The 20,618-nt window shown below is 35.8% G+C and overlaps 1 protein-coding gene across 3 annotated transcripts in view; it reads right to left on the bottom strand.

Moving 5' to 3' along the window:
* The window catches only part of SLC38A9 (solute carrier family 38 member 9), an 82,138-nt gene that overhangs the window by 39,029 nt on the left and 22,491 nt on the right, over nt 1-20,618 (bottom strand). For all 3 annotated transcript variants that reach the window (XM_007469270.1, XM_007469271.1, XM_007469272.1), the window contains 6 exons: nt 17,225-17,346; nt 17,028-17,091; nt 16,311-16,404; nt 14,294-14,464; nt 3,804-3,863; nt 768-962 (listed from right to left, as the gene is read on the bottom strand). In XM_007469270.1, the coding sequence (XP_007469332.1) occupies nt 768-962; nt 3,804-3,863; nt 14,294-14,464; nt 16,311-16,404; nt 17,028-17,091; nt 17,225-17,346 (706 nt within the window). The remainder of the gene's footprint in view (nt 1-767; nt 963-3,803; nt 3,864-14,293; nt 14,465-16,310; nt 16,405-17,027; nt 17,092-17,224; nt 17,347-20,618) is intronic.

The following is a 20,618-nucleotide window of genomic DNA, read 5'->3' as shown; positions in this document are numbered from 1 at the left end:
CTGCTGAAATCTTAGTCTACTTCCTCTAACTGTTCTCTTAGAGGAAACGAGGAATAGTTGTTCAGTAAGGACAGAATGGAAACCCCAGCAACCCATCCTTTTTTCTCTTTTTTTAAATTTGGTTGTACCGGGTCTTAGCTGTGGGAGTTGGGCTCCTTAGCTGCTGCTTGAGGGCTACTTAGTTGTGGCATGCAAACTCTCAGTTGCAGCATGCATGTGGGACCTAGTTCCCTGAACAGGGATCAAACCCAGGCCCCCTGCACTGGGAGCGTGGAGTCTTATCCATACTGTGCCACCAGGTAAGTCCTTTGTTTTTTTTTAAATGCACCCAGCAACTCATCTTAAAAAGGGACTTGGACTTGAAATGGTCATCTATATTTTTCTTTTTTTTTAAAGATTTTTTTTGATATGGACCATTTTTAAAGTCTTTATTGAATTTGTTACAATACTGCTTCTGTTTTATGTTTTTGTTTTTTTGGCTGCGAGGCATGTGGGAACTTAGCTCCCCCACCAGGGATTGAACCTGCTCCCCCTGCACTGGAAGGTGAAGTCTTAACTACTGGACTGCCAGGGAAGAGCCCATCTATATTTTTCTCTCTTCCAAACTCCATAAAGAAAACCAAAAAGCAGGGTAACATATGCATGAACAAATTAAACATAGATGAACAGGCCTGGAAGGTGATATTTCCCCAGTCAGACCATATTTCCACAGAATCCAGCGTGTATTCTACTACACAGAGGCTCTATAACACAGTGCCTTGGCTTACCTAGGACATTAAATTTTGAAAAAAATGAAGGAGATTTGAAATTAAGCAGTGGCAGGAGGAGCCCCATGAGGTAAAAGGGCACTGTCTTGGACTTATTCCACCACTTTTCAAACTGCTGGAGTCCTGAGTCATTGGTGTAGACAATCATAGAGCCATTGTCAGGATGGTCACCACTCCTGGCACTTGGACAAATCACTGCAATAGGGAAGCAACAGATTAGAGAAGGCAACAAAGAATAGAAAATGACTACCCCCAAGACTGACACTTGTTTTGCCAACCTCAATTTTTACCATGAATGCTAAGTTTCTTCTTTCTGGAAAAAAATAGAGGGTTATATTTAGATATATTAGGAACACTTTTTATTTATTTTTATTATTTATTTTTATTGAAGCACAGTTGATTTACAGTGTTGTGTTAGTTTTAGGTATACAACAATGCGATTCAGTTATTTATATATTCTTTTTCAGATTCTTTTCCATAATAGGTTATTACAAGATATTGAATACGGTTCCCTGTGCTATACAGTAGATCCTTGTTATCTATTTTATATATACTTATATTAGAAACCTTTTACCTATAAATAATTAAAGGTAGGAGAATGTTAGAAAATTTTGAGGTATAGCCTTAATTTCTACTTGAAATTATAAAATTATCCTACCAAATATCCTTTGGTCCCATTGCTAGAGAGAAAATACTGGGTTGGATGATATTTGATCCTATTTATATAATAATATAAGAAATATCATACAGGTAATTGTTCACTGTGCTAATAACCCACACAAAGGCCAAAGAACAGGTTTCTTCTAACAATAAACAAAATCCCTGGGTTTGGAATAAAAAGTGGACACCATCAAAACATCTGCCATGGTATTGCCAAAATCTAATTATTGCTTATAGCTTAAGAATCTTGAATTCCAGGGCTTCCCTGGTGGTGCAGTGGTTGAGAGTCCGCCTGCCGATGCAGGGGACACGGGTTCGTGCCCCGGTCTGGGAAGATCCCACATGCCGCGGAGCGACCAGGCCCGTGAGCCATGGCCGCTGAGCCTGCGCGTCCGGAGCCTGTGCTCCGCAATGGGAGAGGCCACAACAGTGAGAGGCCCACGTACCGCAAAAAAAAAAAAAGAATCTTGAATTCCAGCAATCCAGAGTAACTGTCCTGGACGTTTATCACAACTTGTAGCAGCTTAAGAGCCCAGATGATATCCAGAGAACTGGGAAGTGAGTAAAACGTATTTTTCCTAACACTGATCTTCTGTTAGCAGAGAGAATACAAATCATTCTCACTGTTTCTAGTTTCGTAATAGTACTTTTTCTAATAATCAGCTCTTTGTAAAGAATGTTTAATGCTAGTGAAAAATGCTGACAATTTTATTCTCTATCCGTTATTTCGCATACCACAAAACCAAACAATTTTCTTTCACCTTTTTTCTTAGCACTTTAATATGAACAATTTTTTTCTATGCTCTGGAGAGAAGTAAATTAACTTTAATTTTTGTGCTAATAACTGTGCTAATAATTACAGTGGTAAAGAGCACAGGCTATGGAAGTATATTGACTGAATAAAGAATCTCGACTCTGTCACTTAATAGTTATGTAACCTTGGGCAAGTCACTAACTTCTCTGTACCTTGGTTTCTGCACAGAAAATGAGAGAAAAGATCTACCTTATGGAGTTGCTGTAAAATATTTAGAACAATGCCTGCACACAATAAGTATCCAATAAATGTGAGCTGTAATTTTAAATATTAACTGAGACAGATTGTTTCATATTCTATTTAATACACTGTTCAAAATAAACCAAAGAATCAAGAAGTGCTACTATCAACATATCACTATGCAAACTAAACTGACTTTGCTGATGGTGCTCTCCAAATTATCACTGTAATTGTGATATTTATGAACTCAACAATGAACTCTAGTGAAGAAATCCTATTAGATATTAATAAACTAGTTTTATCAATTGATATCAGAATAGCTATAGTAAAATGAATTTTTCTTTTAAGACAAGTATGTTACTTGGTCTTTTGAAAATTCTGAGGTAAGGAACAGGGTGCAAGAGATATATGTTTAAATTATACTAAAATACTTTAGTATAATTATTGAAAAGTGTGTATGTGTGTGTTCACAGAAATAAAAGCTGATACTTCACTCATTTTCTAGTGTTAATAAATGACAGGTTAATCAGTTTAATCAAGGGGTAAAATAAGACACTGAATAGAAAACATGGGAATGTACACTTTATGAGAGGAGAAACTCTTGTCTGTCCATTATATCCCAGAGCCTAGAACATTTCCTCACAGGTAATAGGCTTAATAAATATGCATTGAATGAATTGTCCTCTTAGTGATCAATGTGTACCTCCATCAAAATGCTATGAATTCAGTATCTCTGAAACTTAAACACATAAAAGCTTTACGTGATGTTAGTTACACTGTTAACCAGGTTATGTTATCTTTTCTATTCACTCTTCCTATGACTGCCATACTGGATAAACCCATAGGCCACAAACATTTATTTTTAATAAATTAATTAAAAGAAACTTTTCTAAGAAATTAAGGTGTTTTTTGGACAAATCTTTAATTTATTTTTCTGTATTTACTAACCTTGGTTCATTATTAGGAAATTTAGGCCACAGATTTGTATATCTTAAATATTACTAACTAAAACAATAAATGTCTAAAACTAAGTTAACAAACTGAGAACTATGGTTCTAGACTTCCAAAACAATTAGCAGTGATATAGGCTCTTCAAAATGTGTATTGATCATAGGCAAATATGGATACTATAGATGTGAGCTATAAGTGTGGATTGAATAATATGAACTAAATATTGTTTAGCTCACATTAACACAAAATTTTGTGTTTTTTTTTTTTTTTTAAACACACTGACTGCCAACAACTTAACAGTGGCTTACTTAACATAATGATTTTATGCTGGTCATTTACCTAAAATAAAGTTACAGGTTCTACCTTAAATCATTTTGAAGCGAGGTGATGAATAAAGAAACAAGCCAAACTTTCAATTCCAAACTACTTACCAGGGTTGCTATCGTTGGTGCTCAGTATTGCATCTGTGTCATTAATGTGATGAATAAAGTCTAAAAATTAAGGGGAAAATATAGTTTAGTACTGAATGAAAGATGCTAAATCAATCACCCTCTAAAGTCTTTTACCTATAAAAATCTTTTAAGATCTACTGTGTGGTAATATTACCTAGTACACTGAACAAAGGCTAGTTCACTGTTAACATAGCTTTACCTTCTTCAGCTTTCTCTACTTACAGGAACAATGTCATTGGTGTCACAGTCCCACTGTGTTTTACATGATTGAAGATTTTTTAAAAAAACTACTCACAAGGCTGAATTTAGTTAAAAGCCCTGGAATAAAGACAGTATGCACAATTTTTTTACCTATACGGATACTAATTTATATAAGTATAGTTACATCTTATATAATAAAGTTCTAAAGTCTGCAAAAGGGGAAAAGCCAGTACTCATAACAGCTGAGGTTATCTGGAAAATCACTTAAAGTTTTTACAAAGTATAGGACGTGCTACTATAAACTGAAGGCTCTATAGTAATTATTGCTCACAAGCACCATTAAGTAATACTAAAAGCAGCAGCAAAACAAAAAGCTAATGCAGATACCTGCGCATTCATGTCATTCTACAGTGAATGAGAGAATGGGTAAAGAATATGCTTTTACTTGCCTGAGGGAATTTACTTTATTCTGTTTGATGTTAACCTTTTATAACCTTAGTAAGCATTAATAAAAGTAATGTAAAACTTAAAAATAGGATGATAAAAAATGCTGGAGTAAGTTAAATATGTGAATTATTCATCTCCATTGTACACCTCTCAAGATAGAATGAAAGTAGTCTACTGCTCCAGGTTTTTGCAGGTATCTCCAGGGCTCATTAGTGATTTAGGATAGGAAGTTATGAATCTTTAAGGAATTCCTGGTGCCAAAGACTTACATAATCCTAGTAAAACCTTGATACCAAGTATACTGGGTTGAACTGTATTCTCCCCAAATCCATGTCCATCAGGAAACTTAGAATGTGACCATATTTGGAAACAGACTCTATGTAGAGATAATCAAGTTAACATTAGGTTTTACTGGATTAGGATAGGCCCTAAATTTAGTGACTGGTGTCTTTAATAAGAACAGGAAATTCTGGACACAGAGACACTGAGGGGAGATGGCCATGTGAAGGCAGAAGTCGAAATTGGAGTGATACACCTACAACTCAAGGAATACCAAAGACTGCCAGCAGTTGATCACCAGAAACTAGAAAGAGGCAAGAAAGGCTTCTTCCCTAAAGGCTTCAGAGGGAGCAGAGAGCCCTACAGATACTTTGATTTTGGACTTCTAGTTTCCAGGACTGTGGGAGAGAACAAATTTCTCTTGTTTTAAGCCAAACAGTTCATGGTAATTTGTTACAGCAGCCCTAATAAATCAAGGCTCAATGAGGACAGTATGAGAAAGAAAAACTCTAGGCCACTATCTCTTATGAAGAGACACAAAAGTTCTAAATAAAATATTACTCCCACTCCTCCCAAAAGTAAACTGAATCCAGTAAGAAAATTTAAAATAAACATCATGACTTACAAACTAATTTAAGTTTGTCCCAGAATATAAGTATGATTTAAATATTTTAAAATGTATTCACTTAATTATCCATATAAACAATTTAAAGGAGAAAAGCTTTACAATCATTTCAAGAGATGTAGATAAGTATTTAATAAAATCCAGCACACATTAATAAAAATGCTTAAGAAAACAATAGGCTAGAACATCTCTGAATTACTAAAGGGTACAACCCTTTGATCCTACAACTAATGCAATATGTAATGATGAAACATTAGAAAGATTTCCTCAGGAACAATATAAGGATGTCTACCAGCACTGCATCCGTACAACTTTACAGTTTAAAAAAAGATAAATATATCTATATGTATATATATGTAAACATATATACATGTGTGTGCATGTGCCTGTGTGTATATATGTATGTACATATTAAATATAAATGTATGCATACAGATATGAATCATTCAAAAAATAATAACTAGAGAGGAAGAACTTTTCACTATTCATGGAGGACATAACTACCTAAATAAAAAATCGAAAGTGAATCTACAAAATTATAAGCAATAAGAGTTCAACACATTTACTAGATTCAAGATAAATATTAAAAATTTAATTAGGTTCTTTTATTATAACAGCAACAAATAACCTGAATTTTTTATACTTAAAAACTATATCATGAGAAGCAAGAAAAACTACAATTCTACAACCTGTGGAAGGAAAACCACATTCACAGAAAGATAGACAAACGAAAAGGCAGGACTATGTACCAGATGAAGGAACAAGAAAAACCCTCAGAAAAACAACTAAATGAAGTGGAGATAAGCAACCTTCCAGAAAAAGAATTCAGAATAATGATAGTGAAGATGATCCAGGAGCTTTGAAAAAGAATGGAGGCAAAGGTCGAGAAGATGCAAGAAATGTTTAACAGAGACCTAGAAGAACTGAAGAAGAAACACCTAGAAGAATTAAAGAACAAACAGAGATGAACAATACAATAACTGAAATGAAAAATATACTAGAAGGAATCAATAGCAGAAGAACTGAGGCAGAAGAATGGTAAGTGACCTGGAAGAGAGAATGGTGGAATTCACTGCTGCAGAAGAGAATAAAGAAAAAAGAATGAAAAGAAATGAAGACAGCCTAAGAAACCTCTGGGACAACATTAAATGCAACAACATTCACATTATAGGGGTCCCAGAAGAAGAGAGAAAGGACCCGAGAAAATACTTGAAGAGATTACAGTTGAAAACTTCCCTAACATGGAAAGGAAACAGCCCCCAAGTCCAGGAAGTGCAGAGAGTCCCAGACAGGATAACCTCAAGGAGAAACACGCCAAGACACATAGTAATCAAATTGACAAAAATTAAAGACAAAGAAAAATTATTAAAAGCAACTAGGGAAAAATGACAAATAACATACAAGGGAACTCCCATAACGTTAACAGCTGATTTCTCAGTAGAAACTCTACCAGCTAGAATGGAGTGGCACGTTGTATTTAAAGTGATGAAAGGGAAGAACCTACAACCAAGATTACTCTGCCCAGCAAGAATCTCATTCAGATTGACAGAGAAATCAAAAGCTTTACAGACAAGCAGAAGCTGAGACAATTCAGCACCACAAAATCAACTCTCCAACAAATGCTAAAGGAAATTCTCTAACTGGGAAACACAAGACAAGACAGGGACTTACAAAAACAAACCCAAAACAATTGAGAAAATGGTAATAGGAACATACATATTTGATAATTACTTTAAATGTGAATGGATTAAATGCTCCAACCAAAAACACAGGCTTGCTGAATGGATACAAAAACAAGACCCATATATATGGTATTTACAAGAGACCCACTTCAGACCTAGGGGCACATACAGACTGAAAGTGAGGGGATGTAAAAAGATATTCCATGCAAATGGAAATCAAAACAAAGCTGGAGTAGCAATACTCAGAGTAGATTAAATAGATTTTAAAATAAAGAATGTTGGGCTTCCCTGGTGGCGGAGTGGTTGAGAGTCCGCCTGCCAATGCAGGAGACACAGGTTCGTGCCCTGGTCCAGGAATATCCCACATGCCTTGAAGCGGCTAGGCCCATGAGCTATGGCCGCTGAGCCTGCGCGTCTGGAGCATGTGCTGCGCAATGGGAGAGGCCACAACACTGAGAGGCCTGCGTACCGCAAAAAAATAAAAATAAAAAAAATAAAAATAAAAAAAATAAAAATAAAAAAAATAAAGAATGTTACAAGAGACAAGGAAGGACACTACATAATGATCAAGGGATCAATCCAAGAAGAAGATATAACAATTCTAAATATATATGCAACCAACAGAGGAGGACCTCAATACATAAGGCAAATGCTAACAGCTATAAAAGATGAAATCAACAGGAACACAATCATAGTGGGGGACTTTAACATCTCACTTACAACAATGGACAGATCATCCAGACAGAAAATTAATAAGGAAACACAAGCTTTAAATGACAAAGTAGGCCACATAGATTTAATTGACATTTATAGTACATTCCATCCGAAAACAGCAGATTACACTTTGTTCTCAAGTGCACACGGAACACTCTCCAGGACAGATCACATCTTGGGTCACAGATCAAGCCGCAGTAAATTTAAGAAAATTGAAATCACATCAAGCATCTTTTCCGACCACAACGTTGTGAGATTAGAAATAAATTAAAGGGAAAAAAATGTAAAAAACACAAACAGGATGTCCCTAGTGGTGCAGTGGTTAACAATCCATCTGGCAATGCAGGAGACACAGGTTCGAGCCCTGGTCTGGGAAGATCCCACATGCCATGGAGCAACTAACCCATGAGCCACAACTACTGAGCCTGTGCTCTAGAGCCCATGAGCCACAACTACTGAGCCTCTGTGCCACAACTACTGAGTCTGCGCTGTAGAGCACGTGCTATGCAACAAGAGAAGCCACCACAATAAGAAGCCTGTGCACTGCAATGAAGAGTAGTCCCTGCTCTCCGCAACTAGAGAAAGCCTGTGCACAGCTATGAAAACCCAATGCTGCCAAAAATAAATAAATAAAATAAATAAATTAAAAAGAAAAAACACAAACACATGGAGGCTAAACAATACGTTACTAAAAAACCAAGAGATCACTAAAGAAACCAAAGAGAAAATCAAAAAATACCTAGAGACAAATGACAATGAAAACACAATGGCCCCAAAACCTATGGGATACAGCAAGAGCAGTTCTAAGAGGGAAGTTTATAGCATTACAATCCTACCTCAAGAAACAACAAAAATCTCAAACAATCTAACCTTACACCTAAAAGAACCAGAGAAAGAAGAACAAACAAAATCCAAAATCAGTAGAAGAAATCATAAAGATCAGAGCAGAAATAAATGAAATAGAAACAAAGAAAACAATAGCAAAGATAAATGAAACTAAAAGCTGGTTTTTTGAGAAGATAAACAAAATTGATAAACCTTTAGCCAGACTCATCAAGAAAAAGAGGGAGCGGACTCAAATCAATAAAATTAGAAATGAAAATGGAGAAGTTACAACGTACACCACAGAAATACAAAGTATCATAAGAGACTACTACAAACAACTCTATGCCAATAAAATGGACAACCTGGAAGAAATGGACAAATTCTTAGAAAAGTATAACCTTCCAAGACTGAACCAGGAAGAAATAGAAATATGAACAGACCAAGCACAAGTAATGAAATTGGAACTGTGATTAAAAATCTTGCAACAAACAAAACTCCAGGACCATATAGCTTCACAGATGAATTCTATCAAATATTCAGAGAACAGCTAACACCCATCCTTCTCAAACTCTTCCAAAAAACTGCAGAGGAAGGAACACTCCCAAACTCATTCTACAAGGCCACCATCACTCTGATACCAAAACCAGACAGAGATACTACAAAAAAAGAAAATTACAGACCAATATCACTGATGAATATAGATGCAAAAATCGTCAACAAAATGCTAGCAAACAGAATCCAACAACACATTAAAAGGATCATACACCACGATCAAGTGGGATTTATCCCAGGGATGCAAGGATTCTTGCATTAATATGCAAATTAATCAATGGGATACATCATATTAACAAATTGAAGAATAAAAGCCATATGATCATCTCAATACATGCATAAAAAGCTTTTGACAAAATTCAACACCCATTTATGATAAAAACTCTCCAGAAAGTGGGCATAGAGGGAACGTACCTCAGTATAATCAAGGCCATATATGACAAACCCACGGCAAACATCATTCTCAATGCTGAAAAACTGAAAGCATTTCCTCTAACATCAGGAACAAGACAAGGATGTCCACTCTCGCCACTATTATTCAACATAGTTTTGGATGTCCTAGCCATGATAATCAGAGAAGAAAAAGAAATAAAAGGAATACAAATTGGGAAAGAAGAAGTAAAACTGTCACTGTCTGCAGATGACATGATACTATACATAGAGAATCCTAAAGATGCCACCAGAAAACTACTAGAGCTAATCAATGAATTTGGTAAAGTTGCAGGATACAAAATTAATGCACAGAAATCTCTTGCATTCCTATACACTAATGATGAAAAATCTGAAAGAGAAATTAAGGAAACACTCCCATTTACCACTGCAACAAAAAGAATAAAAGACCTAGGAATTAACATACCTAGGGAGACAAAAGACCTGTATGCAGAAAACTAAAAGACACTGATGAAAGAAATTAAAGATGATACAAACAGATGGAGAGATATACCATGTTCTTGGATTGGAAGAATCAACATTGTGAAAATGACTCTACTACCCAATCAATCTACAGATTCAATGCAATCCCTATCAAACTACCACTGGCATCTTTCACAGAACTAGAACAAAAAATTTCACAATTTGTATAGAAACACAAAAAGACCCCGAATAGCCAAAGCAATCTTGAGAACGAAAAACGGAGCTGGAGGAATCAAGCTCCCTGACTTCAGACTATGCTACAAAGCTACAGTAATCAAGATAGTATGGTACTGGCAGAAAAACAGAAATACAGATCAATGGAACAGGACAGAAAGCCCAGAGATAAACCCACGCACATATGGTCACCTTATCTTTCATAAAGGAGGCAACAGTATACAATGGAGAAAAGACAGCCTCTTCAATAAGTAGTGCTGGGAAAACTGGACAGCTACATGTAAAAGAATGAAATTAGAACACTCCCTAACACTATACATAAAAATAAACTCAAAATGGATTAAAGACCTAAATGTAAGGCCAGGCACTATAACAGTCTTAGAAGAAAACATAGGCAGAACACTCTTTAACATATATCACAGACAGATCCTTTTGACTCACCTCCTAGAGAAATGGAAATAAAAACAAAAATAAACAAATGGGACCTAATGAAACTTCAAAGCTTTTGCACAGCAAAGGAAACCATAAACGAGACCAAAAGACAACCCTCAGAATGGGAGAAAATATTTGCAAATGAAGCAAGTGACAAAGGATTAATCTCCAAAATTTACAAGCAGCTCATGCAGCTCAATATCAAAAAAACAAACAACCCAATCCAAAAATGGGCAGAAGACCTCAATAGACATTTCTCCAAAGAAGATACACAGACTGTCAACAAACACATGAAAGCATGTTCAACATCACTAATCATTAGAGAACTACAAATCAAAACTACAGTGAGATATTACCTCACACCAGTCAGAATGGCCATCATCAAAAAATCTACAAACAATCAATGCTGGAGAGGGGGTGGAGAAAGGGGAACCTTCTTGCACTGTTGGTGGGAATGTAAATTGATACAGCCACTATGGAGAACAGTATGGAGGTTCCTTAAAAAACTAAAAATAGAACTACCATACAACCCAGAATCCCACTACTGGGTATATACCCTAAGAAAACCATAATTCAAAAAGAGTCATGTACCACAATGTTCACTGCAGGTCTATTTACAATGGCCAAGATATGGAAGCAACCTAAGTGTCCATCAACAGATGAATGGATAAAGAAGATGTGGAAAAAAATAAACAAAACGATGTGGCACATATATACAATGGAGTATTACTCAGCCATAAAAAGAAATGAAATTGAGTATTTTTTTTTTTTTTTGCGGTACGCGGGCCTCTCACTGTTGTGGCCTCTCCCGTTGTGGAGCACAGGCTCCGGACGCGCAGGCTCAGCGGCCATGGCTCACGGGCCCAGCCGCTCCGCGGCATGTGGGATCTTCCTAGACCGGGGCACGAACCCGTGTCCCCTGCATAAACAGGCAGACTCTCAACCACTGCACCACCAGGGAAGCCCCTGAAATTGAGTATTTTGTAGTGAGGTGGATGGATCTAGAGTCTGTTACACAAGTGAAGTAATTCAGAAAGAGAAAAACAAATACCATATGCTAACACATATACATGGAATCTAAAAAGAAAAAAAAAGTTATGTAGAACCTAGGGGCAGGACAGGAATAAAGATGCAGGTGTAGAGAATGGACTTGAGGACATAGGGAGGGGGAAGGGTAAGCTGGGATGAAGTGAGAGACTGGCATGGACTTATATATACTACTAAATGTAAAATAGACAGTGGGAAGCAGACACATAGCTCAGGGAGATCAGCTCAGTGCTTTGTGATCACCTAGAGGGGTGGGATAGAGAGGGTGGGAGGGAGATGCAAGAGGGAGGAGATATGGGGATATATGTATATGTATAGCTGATTCACTTTGTTATACAGCAGGAACTAACACACCATTGTAAAGCAATCATACTCCAATAAAAGTGTTAAAAAAAAAAAGACCCAATGCAGCCATAAATAAATAAACAAACAAATAATTTTTTTTTAAGAAGGAAAGAAAACAGGTGAGGGGAACATGAAGGTTCTTTACGTTGTTCCATTTAATTTGTACATGTTTGAAACTTTCTATAATAAAATGTATGTGTATTTGAATATTAAATTAAAACTGCTTTACTAAAGAAAAAATATTTTAGGGTCCTGAGAATAAAATAAGTCTAAAAATAAGATATGTAAGACCTTTATCAATAAAAATTTAAAAGATATTAAAAAAGACCTAAATAAATGGAGAACTATTCCATGCCATGACCATGGACAGTAAGACTCAGTATCCTAATGATATTATTTTCTCCACATTTATATATCCAAAGCAATGCCAATCAAATTCTAAAGTCAGTACCCTAATGACATCAATTATGGTAGTGGTTGATACATTAAGTTACATTGATAAATTCAATACAATTTCAATCAAATTCTGATTGGAATTTTTTGTGGAATTTGACAAGTTGATTCCAAAATGTATGTGGAAGAGTTGTGGACCATAATGAAAAAAACTGAGTAATTTGAAAGTAAAAGAAAAACTTCTGAACCAGAGAGCCACCATAGACAAAGTGAAGATAAGTCACTAACTAGAAGATATTTGCATACATTAGTAAATAAATATTAGTATCAAAACTTTACAAAGAGTTCCTATAAATAAATAAGAAAAAGACCAACAATCCAAAAGAAAAATGGGCAAAGGATATAACAAGCTATATAATGTCCAATTAAGAAAAGATGTCTAGGATCATTCCTTATGAGGAGAAATGCAAATTAAACCATATCCCGACTGGCAAAATTTAAGTCTGATAATATCAAGTGTGGATGAGGATGTGGAACAAGGGGAAGTTTCATAAACTGTTGGCAGGAATATAACTGGTATAAGAATGATAAAGAACAATCCCGTAATTTCTAGTGAAGCTGAAAATGTGAATATTCTAAGTTCCAGCAATTTGTCTTATAGGTACATAGTTTGAAGAAACTCTCCCACATATACACAAGGAGACAAACAATGATGTTTAACAAAATCTTGTTTGTAACAGGAAAGTACATAACTGAAAACAAATTAAATAGCAAGAGAATGGATGAAGAAGTCATGGTACATTCATATTATGGAATAAAGTAGTTAAATTGAACTGGAACAATGTATTATTGAAGATGATTACAGAAAAAAGCAAGTTGCAATAGTATTTATACAGATTAAAAACATGCAAAATAATATGGTATGTTGCTTATATGTTTATATAATGAGATAACAAAAACATGTAGGTAACATTATTTTGTACCAAAATTAGGGAAGAAGGAAAATGAGATTGAGAAGGAGTACACCTGGGGCTACATTTATAGGTCTGTAAGAATAGAGAACTAATGTAAATATGGCAAAATGTTAAGACGTGAAAACTCATTTAGTGGGTACATGGTATTTCTATTACCTTCTGCATTTCCTTGGTAGTTTGAAACATTTCATAATTTCTCATACAATAAAAATGACTGTTAATTAAAAAACTTAATTAAAATGCTAATTTTATGGTTTAAAATAAAAATAGAATTTATCTCCCTTACTTACCTGCCTGTCAAAAGTTCTTAGGAAAACTAGCTGTTGTAGTTATGTTAGAACTTATTTTGAAATTTGGTTTTCATGTAAATCTAGATTTTAAATATATAGGGCTTGCTTATTTAATAATATATTTCCCACATAAATTCCACTATTCTATTGTTTCCTAATTTTAGATCCTAATATTTTGAAAATACATGACTGAAATTTGTTTCTTCAAGACTCTACACGTTGAATTCTTTAGCAACAAACACCAAGGAACTTCATAAGTTTTTTCTGTTACACTAAAATTTTGTGGTAAAAATTGAGCAATGCTTAAAACATGTTAGAACTTAGAAATATTTTATGTTAATTAGAGAATCTGAAGGAATATTATTTATTCAAAAATTAATTTTTGGAAATTAACATACACATTATATTTGAGATCATAACCATAGAAAATAAACTGAATCAAGTATATCTTCTAGAATTACAAACATTACTTTTTACTTTATTAATCCCAAGGCCAGAATTTAAGGTTGAAACGAAAACATTATAGTAGTTATTGTATCTGAAAGTAACTGTGTTAAATATGGATATGGATACTTACTAAAAATAAACTTTCCAGTATTAAAAAGAAAATTAGACATAAGCACCCAATACACTATCATTGCTCCAATGAGAGACACCAAGGAGCAAAGGAGACTTGACCACTGCCCAAAGGAGCCAAAATAATATCTGCAGACATCTGGATATTCCCAGGTAGTGGTATCCACTGATGCTAGATAAAATATAAAAGGGAAAGAATAAAATTAGATGTTAATCATATATTCTATATTCATAATTTGTGTTCTCCAAATTAAATAAAAACATTTAGCAAAAGATTATGGGTATTCCACCACCAGGTATTAGACCATATTATGAAATAATAGTAATTAAAACATTATATACAGCAGAAATTAACATAACATTGTAAATCAACTATACTTCAATTAAAAAAAACAAAACAGAAAATTATAGAACAAATACATAAAAAGAAATGTAGGTGAATGAAACAGTACAGGTAATCTGAGAAGTAGATTATAGTATCATAAAATTTTATAATTAATAAAAGCAAGTGATAAACCAAGGCTAGAAAAAATCATCAATAAGGGACAGAAGACATTATCCAATATTTGGCATACTTAATAATAACATTTCTTGAGTCATACTTCACACCACATGCCAATTTAAATTTCAGATAATGAGGGAAGTGGGGAAGGGCAATAGAGTAGTAGAGGAATAAGAGGTACAAACTATATATTATGTATAAAGTAAGCTATAAGGATATATTGTGTAATATGATGAATATGGCCAATATTTTATAATAACTATAAATGGAATATAAATTTTAAAAATTGTGAATCACTATACTGTACACCTGTAACTTACATAATATTGTACATCAACTATACTTGAATTAAAAAAAATTGAGACAACTGAGTTAATTTAAAAATTAAATAACAGAAAATTTAGATGACAATGTAAAAATAGCACCTGAAAGGTTATCCTTTTCTATCAACTGAAGAAATAGAAATTACAGTGGAAAAGATAGGCAGATATAAACAAACTAATATGATACAAAAGCCATTCAAATATTGAATAGGAAAGAAATTAACAAAAAATAACAGATAAAGGGCTAACTGCTACCTCATATAAAGAATTTAGCGTATCTATAAGAGCACCAAGGGACTTGTGGATAAATGGGAAAGGGATATGACTAAATAATACAATTAAGAGAAAATATACCACTGCTTAGTAGAGACAGAATAAAACTGGAGGCAAAGCCTGGTCTGTTGATTCGCACTTGCTAAGATTCAATGAAATAATGTATGTCTATTTAGGTCCTAAACTAAAACAACCTAAAAAGGTATTTCCCTGATCTAAATTATAGAAATGGGGCTTCCCTGGTGGCGCAGTGGTTGAGAGTCCGCCTGCCGATGCAGGGGACGCGGGTTCGTGCCCCGGTCCGGGAAGATCCCACATACCGCGGAGCGGTTAGGCCTGTGAGCCATGGCCACTGAGCCTGTGCGTCTGGAGCCTGTTCTCCGCAACGGGAGAGGCCGCAACAGTGAGAAGCCCGCGTACCGCAAAAAAAAAAAAAAAAAAAAGCTAAATTATAGAAATGACTGGAGGTAATGCATTGGTACAACTTTGAGAATTCATTACAAAGGACACATTGCTCACATTTTCATACTTACAATTTCTACTTTTAGGAGATTCCAACATTTAGATCTTTTGGTAGGGACAGGTCAAAACAAGTCACCATAAACTGATAAGAATCATAGAATTCTCAATTTAGTTCTAGCAAAGACCTTATTTTTAAAATACAACTTTTAAAATGATTCTTATGAGGAAATTAGTACCAAAGTAAATGCACTCTGCAAAGAACTAGACTCTCAGAATTTCAAAGGCAGCCACTAAATTCATTAACATATCAGTTCAGTCAAATGCTACGAATTAGAGAAGTAAATCTTTAGGCAGAATATAGTTAACACATTTGTGAAATGTACACGTTAGTGATCTACCTCAGCATAAATTCTTAATACCCATATCACTCATCTGTTTTTACAGTGGCAAGTTCTTACATATGATAGTTCGTGATTTCACCACTCTGTAGCAACAATAAAGTGTTAAAAGGCCCATCAGCATGATGACACACATTCCAGTAGTAAACCCAGCCTGTTTAAAAAAATAAAAATACAGAACAACATACATCATCATTTTAGAATAAATTCATATATAACCATATTGTTACCCTAAACAATTATGATTAAAAACCAGACAACTAATGTAAAATTAAATATAATCATCTAGGGACCTCCCTGGTGGTGCAGTGGTTAAAAATCTGCCTGCCAATGCAGGGGACATGGGTTCCATCCCTGGTCCAGGAAGATCCCACATGCTGCAGAGCAACTAAACCCATGCGCCACAGCTACTGAGCCTGCGCTGTAGAGCCCATAAACCACAACTACTGAGCTCATGTGCCACAACTACTGAAGCCCACATGCTGCCATTGCTGAAGTCTGTGCGCCTAGAGCCCGTGCTCCACAAGAGAAGCCACCGCGAATGAGAAGTCCGCACACCGCAGCGAAGAGTAGCCTCCACTCGCCGCAAGTAAAGAAAGCCTGTGTGCAGCAACGAAGACCCAACTCAGCCAAAAAATAAATAAATAAAATTAAAATAAATATAATCATCTATTTTCTTTAATAAATTTTACGTAGATTTATTAAAACCTCTATTGTAAAACTTAAAATACAAAGAGAAAAAAATTACGGTAAAAAGTGTGCTGAAAATTATATTACCTGTTTTATGCCCCAAGGAATACTTAGTATAGATGTTCCCATCATGGTATTCCAAATCATAAAACTGAAAGCAGAGTATAGCAGTAAAAACATGACGTTTGACTATTCAAGCATTTTAATTAAGACAAAAAATTAAAATAATCAATAACTTTTGTTTACAAAAAGTTTGTTATGCTCCAAAAAGTAGTTTTACTCACATGGTTACTAAACTGGTGTTTTTACCATATCCTTCAGTGTAACTTTGAAGTTTACAAGCAGAACCTAACGGACTATACACATAGCACTCTTCTGGAGCTGGAACTACATGATCTGGGGCAACCTGGTTAAAAAGAAAAAGTACAGAAATGTTAGAACCAGTAAATGTGCAACAGAGGATATTTTCTATACAACAGAGTGCCTGACTCTAGACACATTTCCAAATATCATGAACAATTAGTGTGTATATCTGATTAATATAAAAATTATTTTTCAAATACAGTAGAAGATCTAAAGGAGCAAGAGTTTAAATACTATAAACAATAAACTGTTCATCTCACATGAGAATGAATTCCTAGAGTACGCAATTGTCAAAATATTCTTCTCTTCATTTTCATGAGACAGGAGGAAGAAGAGTCAGCAAAGACCTAGATTAAGTAATTCTAGATGGAGGAGACTTGGGTCTGAAGTGAGGGAAATTTTAAGAATGAAGTGGTCACCAAACTCCTATGTGAAGGTGGTTTCAGCAAAGAGGCAGGTAGGGAACTCAAACTATAAAGAATTGAGGAGTCAACAGAAGGGAAAGAAAGGAATAATAAATATGGACTATTCTTCTAAATGCTTTGGTACCAGAAGAAAAAGGTGAGCTAAAGTGGCTTAAGGAAAAGGCAAAACAAGCGTTCTTAAAGACAGAAGATGTAAGCAAAAGGGAAGGAGCCAATAGAGAGGCTGAAGACATACACAGAAAGAACAATTGAATAGATATACATTTTTATACACATAGCTCCCACCTTACCCTGACACATTTCTTTCTAATTCTACCTCCCTATTTTGGAGGGAAAAAAAATATGGTTTCCTGATGGAATTCTGACCATCTCCCTGAGAATTGTCCTTTGAGAATATGTAGTCCTTACACATAATATTAAAGACGTAGGAGCTGACTGGTATAAATCAACAATCTTTTATATCAGTACTTACTATGTAAATCTACAACTCTGTGCTAGGTTTAGCATTCAAGTAAAAATAATATACAACCCCCAACTTCAAGAAGTTTAAATTCCAGTTGGAACACATGTGAAACAATTAGAAAACGCTGTAAGAATAAAAATTAAGTGTTCAACTCGAACACAGGAATGACAATAATAATGATAACAACAAAAATGGGGACTAGAATAGTTGGGAAACACCTCAAGAAAGTGGAGCATTAGGACTCAGCAGGTAGACAGGATACAAACTGGTGCAAAAAGAAAAAATATCAGATCCTTCTCTCTTTATGCATATGAGTGGTGGTGTCTTGCGGGCAAAGAATGTCTTGAATGCCATGCCTGGTGTGGCTTTGGAAACAAGTATTTCCTATAGATACAAAAGCATATATGGAAATAGGTCTGCTGCCTTCTTTTACCCTCAGTCCTCTTGGGTCTGAGTTCTGCTGTCTTCTACTATGGAGTAAAAAGAAAAAAGGGGCAGGACCATGTCTGTATCAGGCAGCAGATAAACCATGAGCTCTAGCAGAGCAAGTTCAGAAAAAGCTAAAATCAGAAGTTATCAGGGAGGGGCTTCCCTGGTGGCGCAGTGGTTGGGAGTCCCCCTGCCGATGCAGGGGACGCAGGTTCGTGCCCCGGTCTGGGAGGATCCCGCATGCCGCGGAGCGGCTGGGCCTGTGAGCTGGGGCCGCTGGGCCTGCGCGTCCGGAGCCTGTGCTCTGCAGCGGGAGAGGCCACAGCAGTGAGAGGCCCGCATACCGCAAAAAAAAAAAAAAAAGTTATCAGGGATAGGATTAGAAGCTACAGGATAAGAAATTATTAGGAGAGACAGAAAAATTGGAAGATTGGATCCCACACTCTTGTCAGTGGTCTAGGACAGTGCTTTTCAAACTTGAATGTTCTTGTGATTCACACAGAGAATTTGTTAAAATACAGATTTTGATTCAGTAGATCTGGAGCAAGGACTGAGATTCTGCCCTTCTAACAAGCGCTCAGTGATGCTGATATTACTGGCCTGTGCAGGCCACACTTTTATTAGCAAAAGCATCTGGGAGATGTCAGCAGCCAAATAATTTACTACCCTTCCCCAATTTAGAGTAAAAATATTAACATAAGTGGGGAAATTTTCAGAAATAAAAAGGTGTGGGGCTTCCCTGGTGGCGCAGTGGTTGAGAGTCCACCTGCCGATGCAGGGGACACGGGTTCGTGCCCCGATCCGGGAAGATCCCACATGCCGCGGAGCAGCCGGTCCCGTGAGCCATGGCCGCTGAGCCTGCGCGTCCAGAGCCTGTGCTCCGCAACGGGAGAGGCCACAACAGCGAGAGGCCCGCGTACCGCAAAAAAAATAAAAATAAAAAAAAAAATAAAAAGGTGTAACTGTGTAAAGACCTGACACCTGCGGTTTCATATTACTCTTCCCTAAAAGGTCTTTTAGGAAAAATAATTTTGGGATTCTCAGAAAATGAGCATGGATGTATACACACAATCATTAAAAATGGTCATATTATTAATTTTAGATCACTGTTTATATACTTTGATTAACTAGACTCATCTCACTGTCAGTTAACAAAAGGGATTCAACTTGGTGTACAATGCTGACTTAATTTCCAGGCAAACAACATACACTCAGACCTAGACTGGCCCAGTTGGTATCTCTGAAGTTTGCTTCCACAAGTACAGTCTCTAGGAGGTCTGAACTAGACCCAGAGATATTGGATTACTTCTACTCCCCAGGAGGCTTAGATAATTCTGACATGGAACTAAGACTTTATCACAACTATTGATGTAAAGACCTAGGGGAAGAAAAAGTGAAAAAATTGGGGAAAAAAATTATCCCACCCAGAATATTTTGGAAGTCCCTACTATGATTACACAGAAGGAGATCTTAATAATTCACAAGGCTTAAAATGAGATATCTGTGTTCAAGTGACTAGCCCAGTCCTTGCCCCTCAGTAAACATTTAGAGTGTTGAATTCCCTTCTCCCTTTTTATTATTACCTATAAAAAATCATTATTTTTTTCTCAGAATGCTTCATTTTTCTTTCAACTTCCAAATTTCTGAATATTGGTAATTCTTATAAGAAATGAAGTTACTTATACATTTTTGATTCTAAGATAATAACACAGATTTTGTAAGATCAAGAGTCAACAAACCATAGCCCATGGGCCAAATCTAGCCTTCAACCTTATTTTAACAGCCCCTTTGGTAAGGGGCTGTTTAAATGATTGTAAAACAAAAGTAGAGAAGAATATGCAACAGTAAGTGGCCCATAAAGCTTAAAATGTTTAGTATCTGCTCTTTGACCCTGCTTTTTGATCATAAAAGGACCATTACCAAATAGGAAAAAAGTGGGAAATTAGAGTTCAATGTGCCCGTCCAAACACCTACAGCTAGTCTCCCGTTGGTCCTCCC

The sequence above is a fragment of the Lipotes vexillifer genome, unplaced genomic scaffold, assembly GCF_000442215.2.
Source record: "Lipotes vexillifer unplaced genomic scaffold, Lipotes_vexillifer_v1.1 scaffold810, whole genome shotgun sequence".
NCBI lineage: Eukaryota > Metazoa > Chordata > Mammalia > Artiodactyla > Lipotidae > Lipotes > Lipotes vexillifer.
Note: the sequence above shows the minus strand (reverse complement) of the source record. Positions and strands in the feature narration are given on the sequence as shown.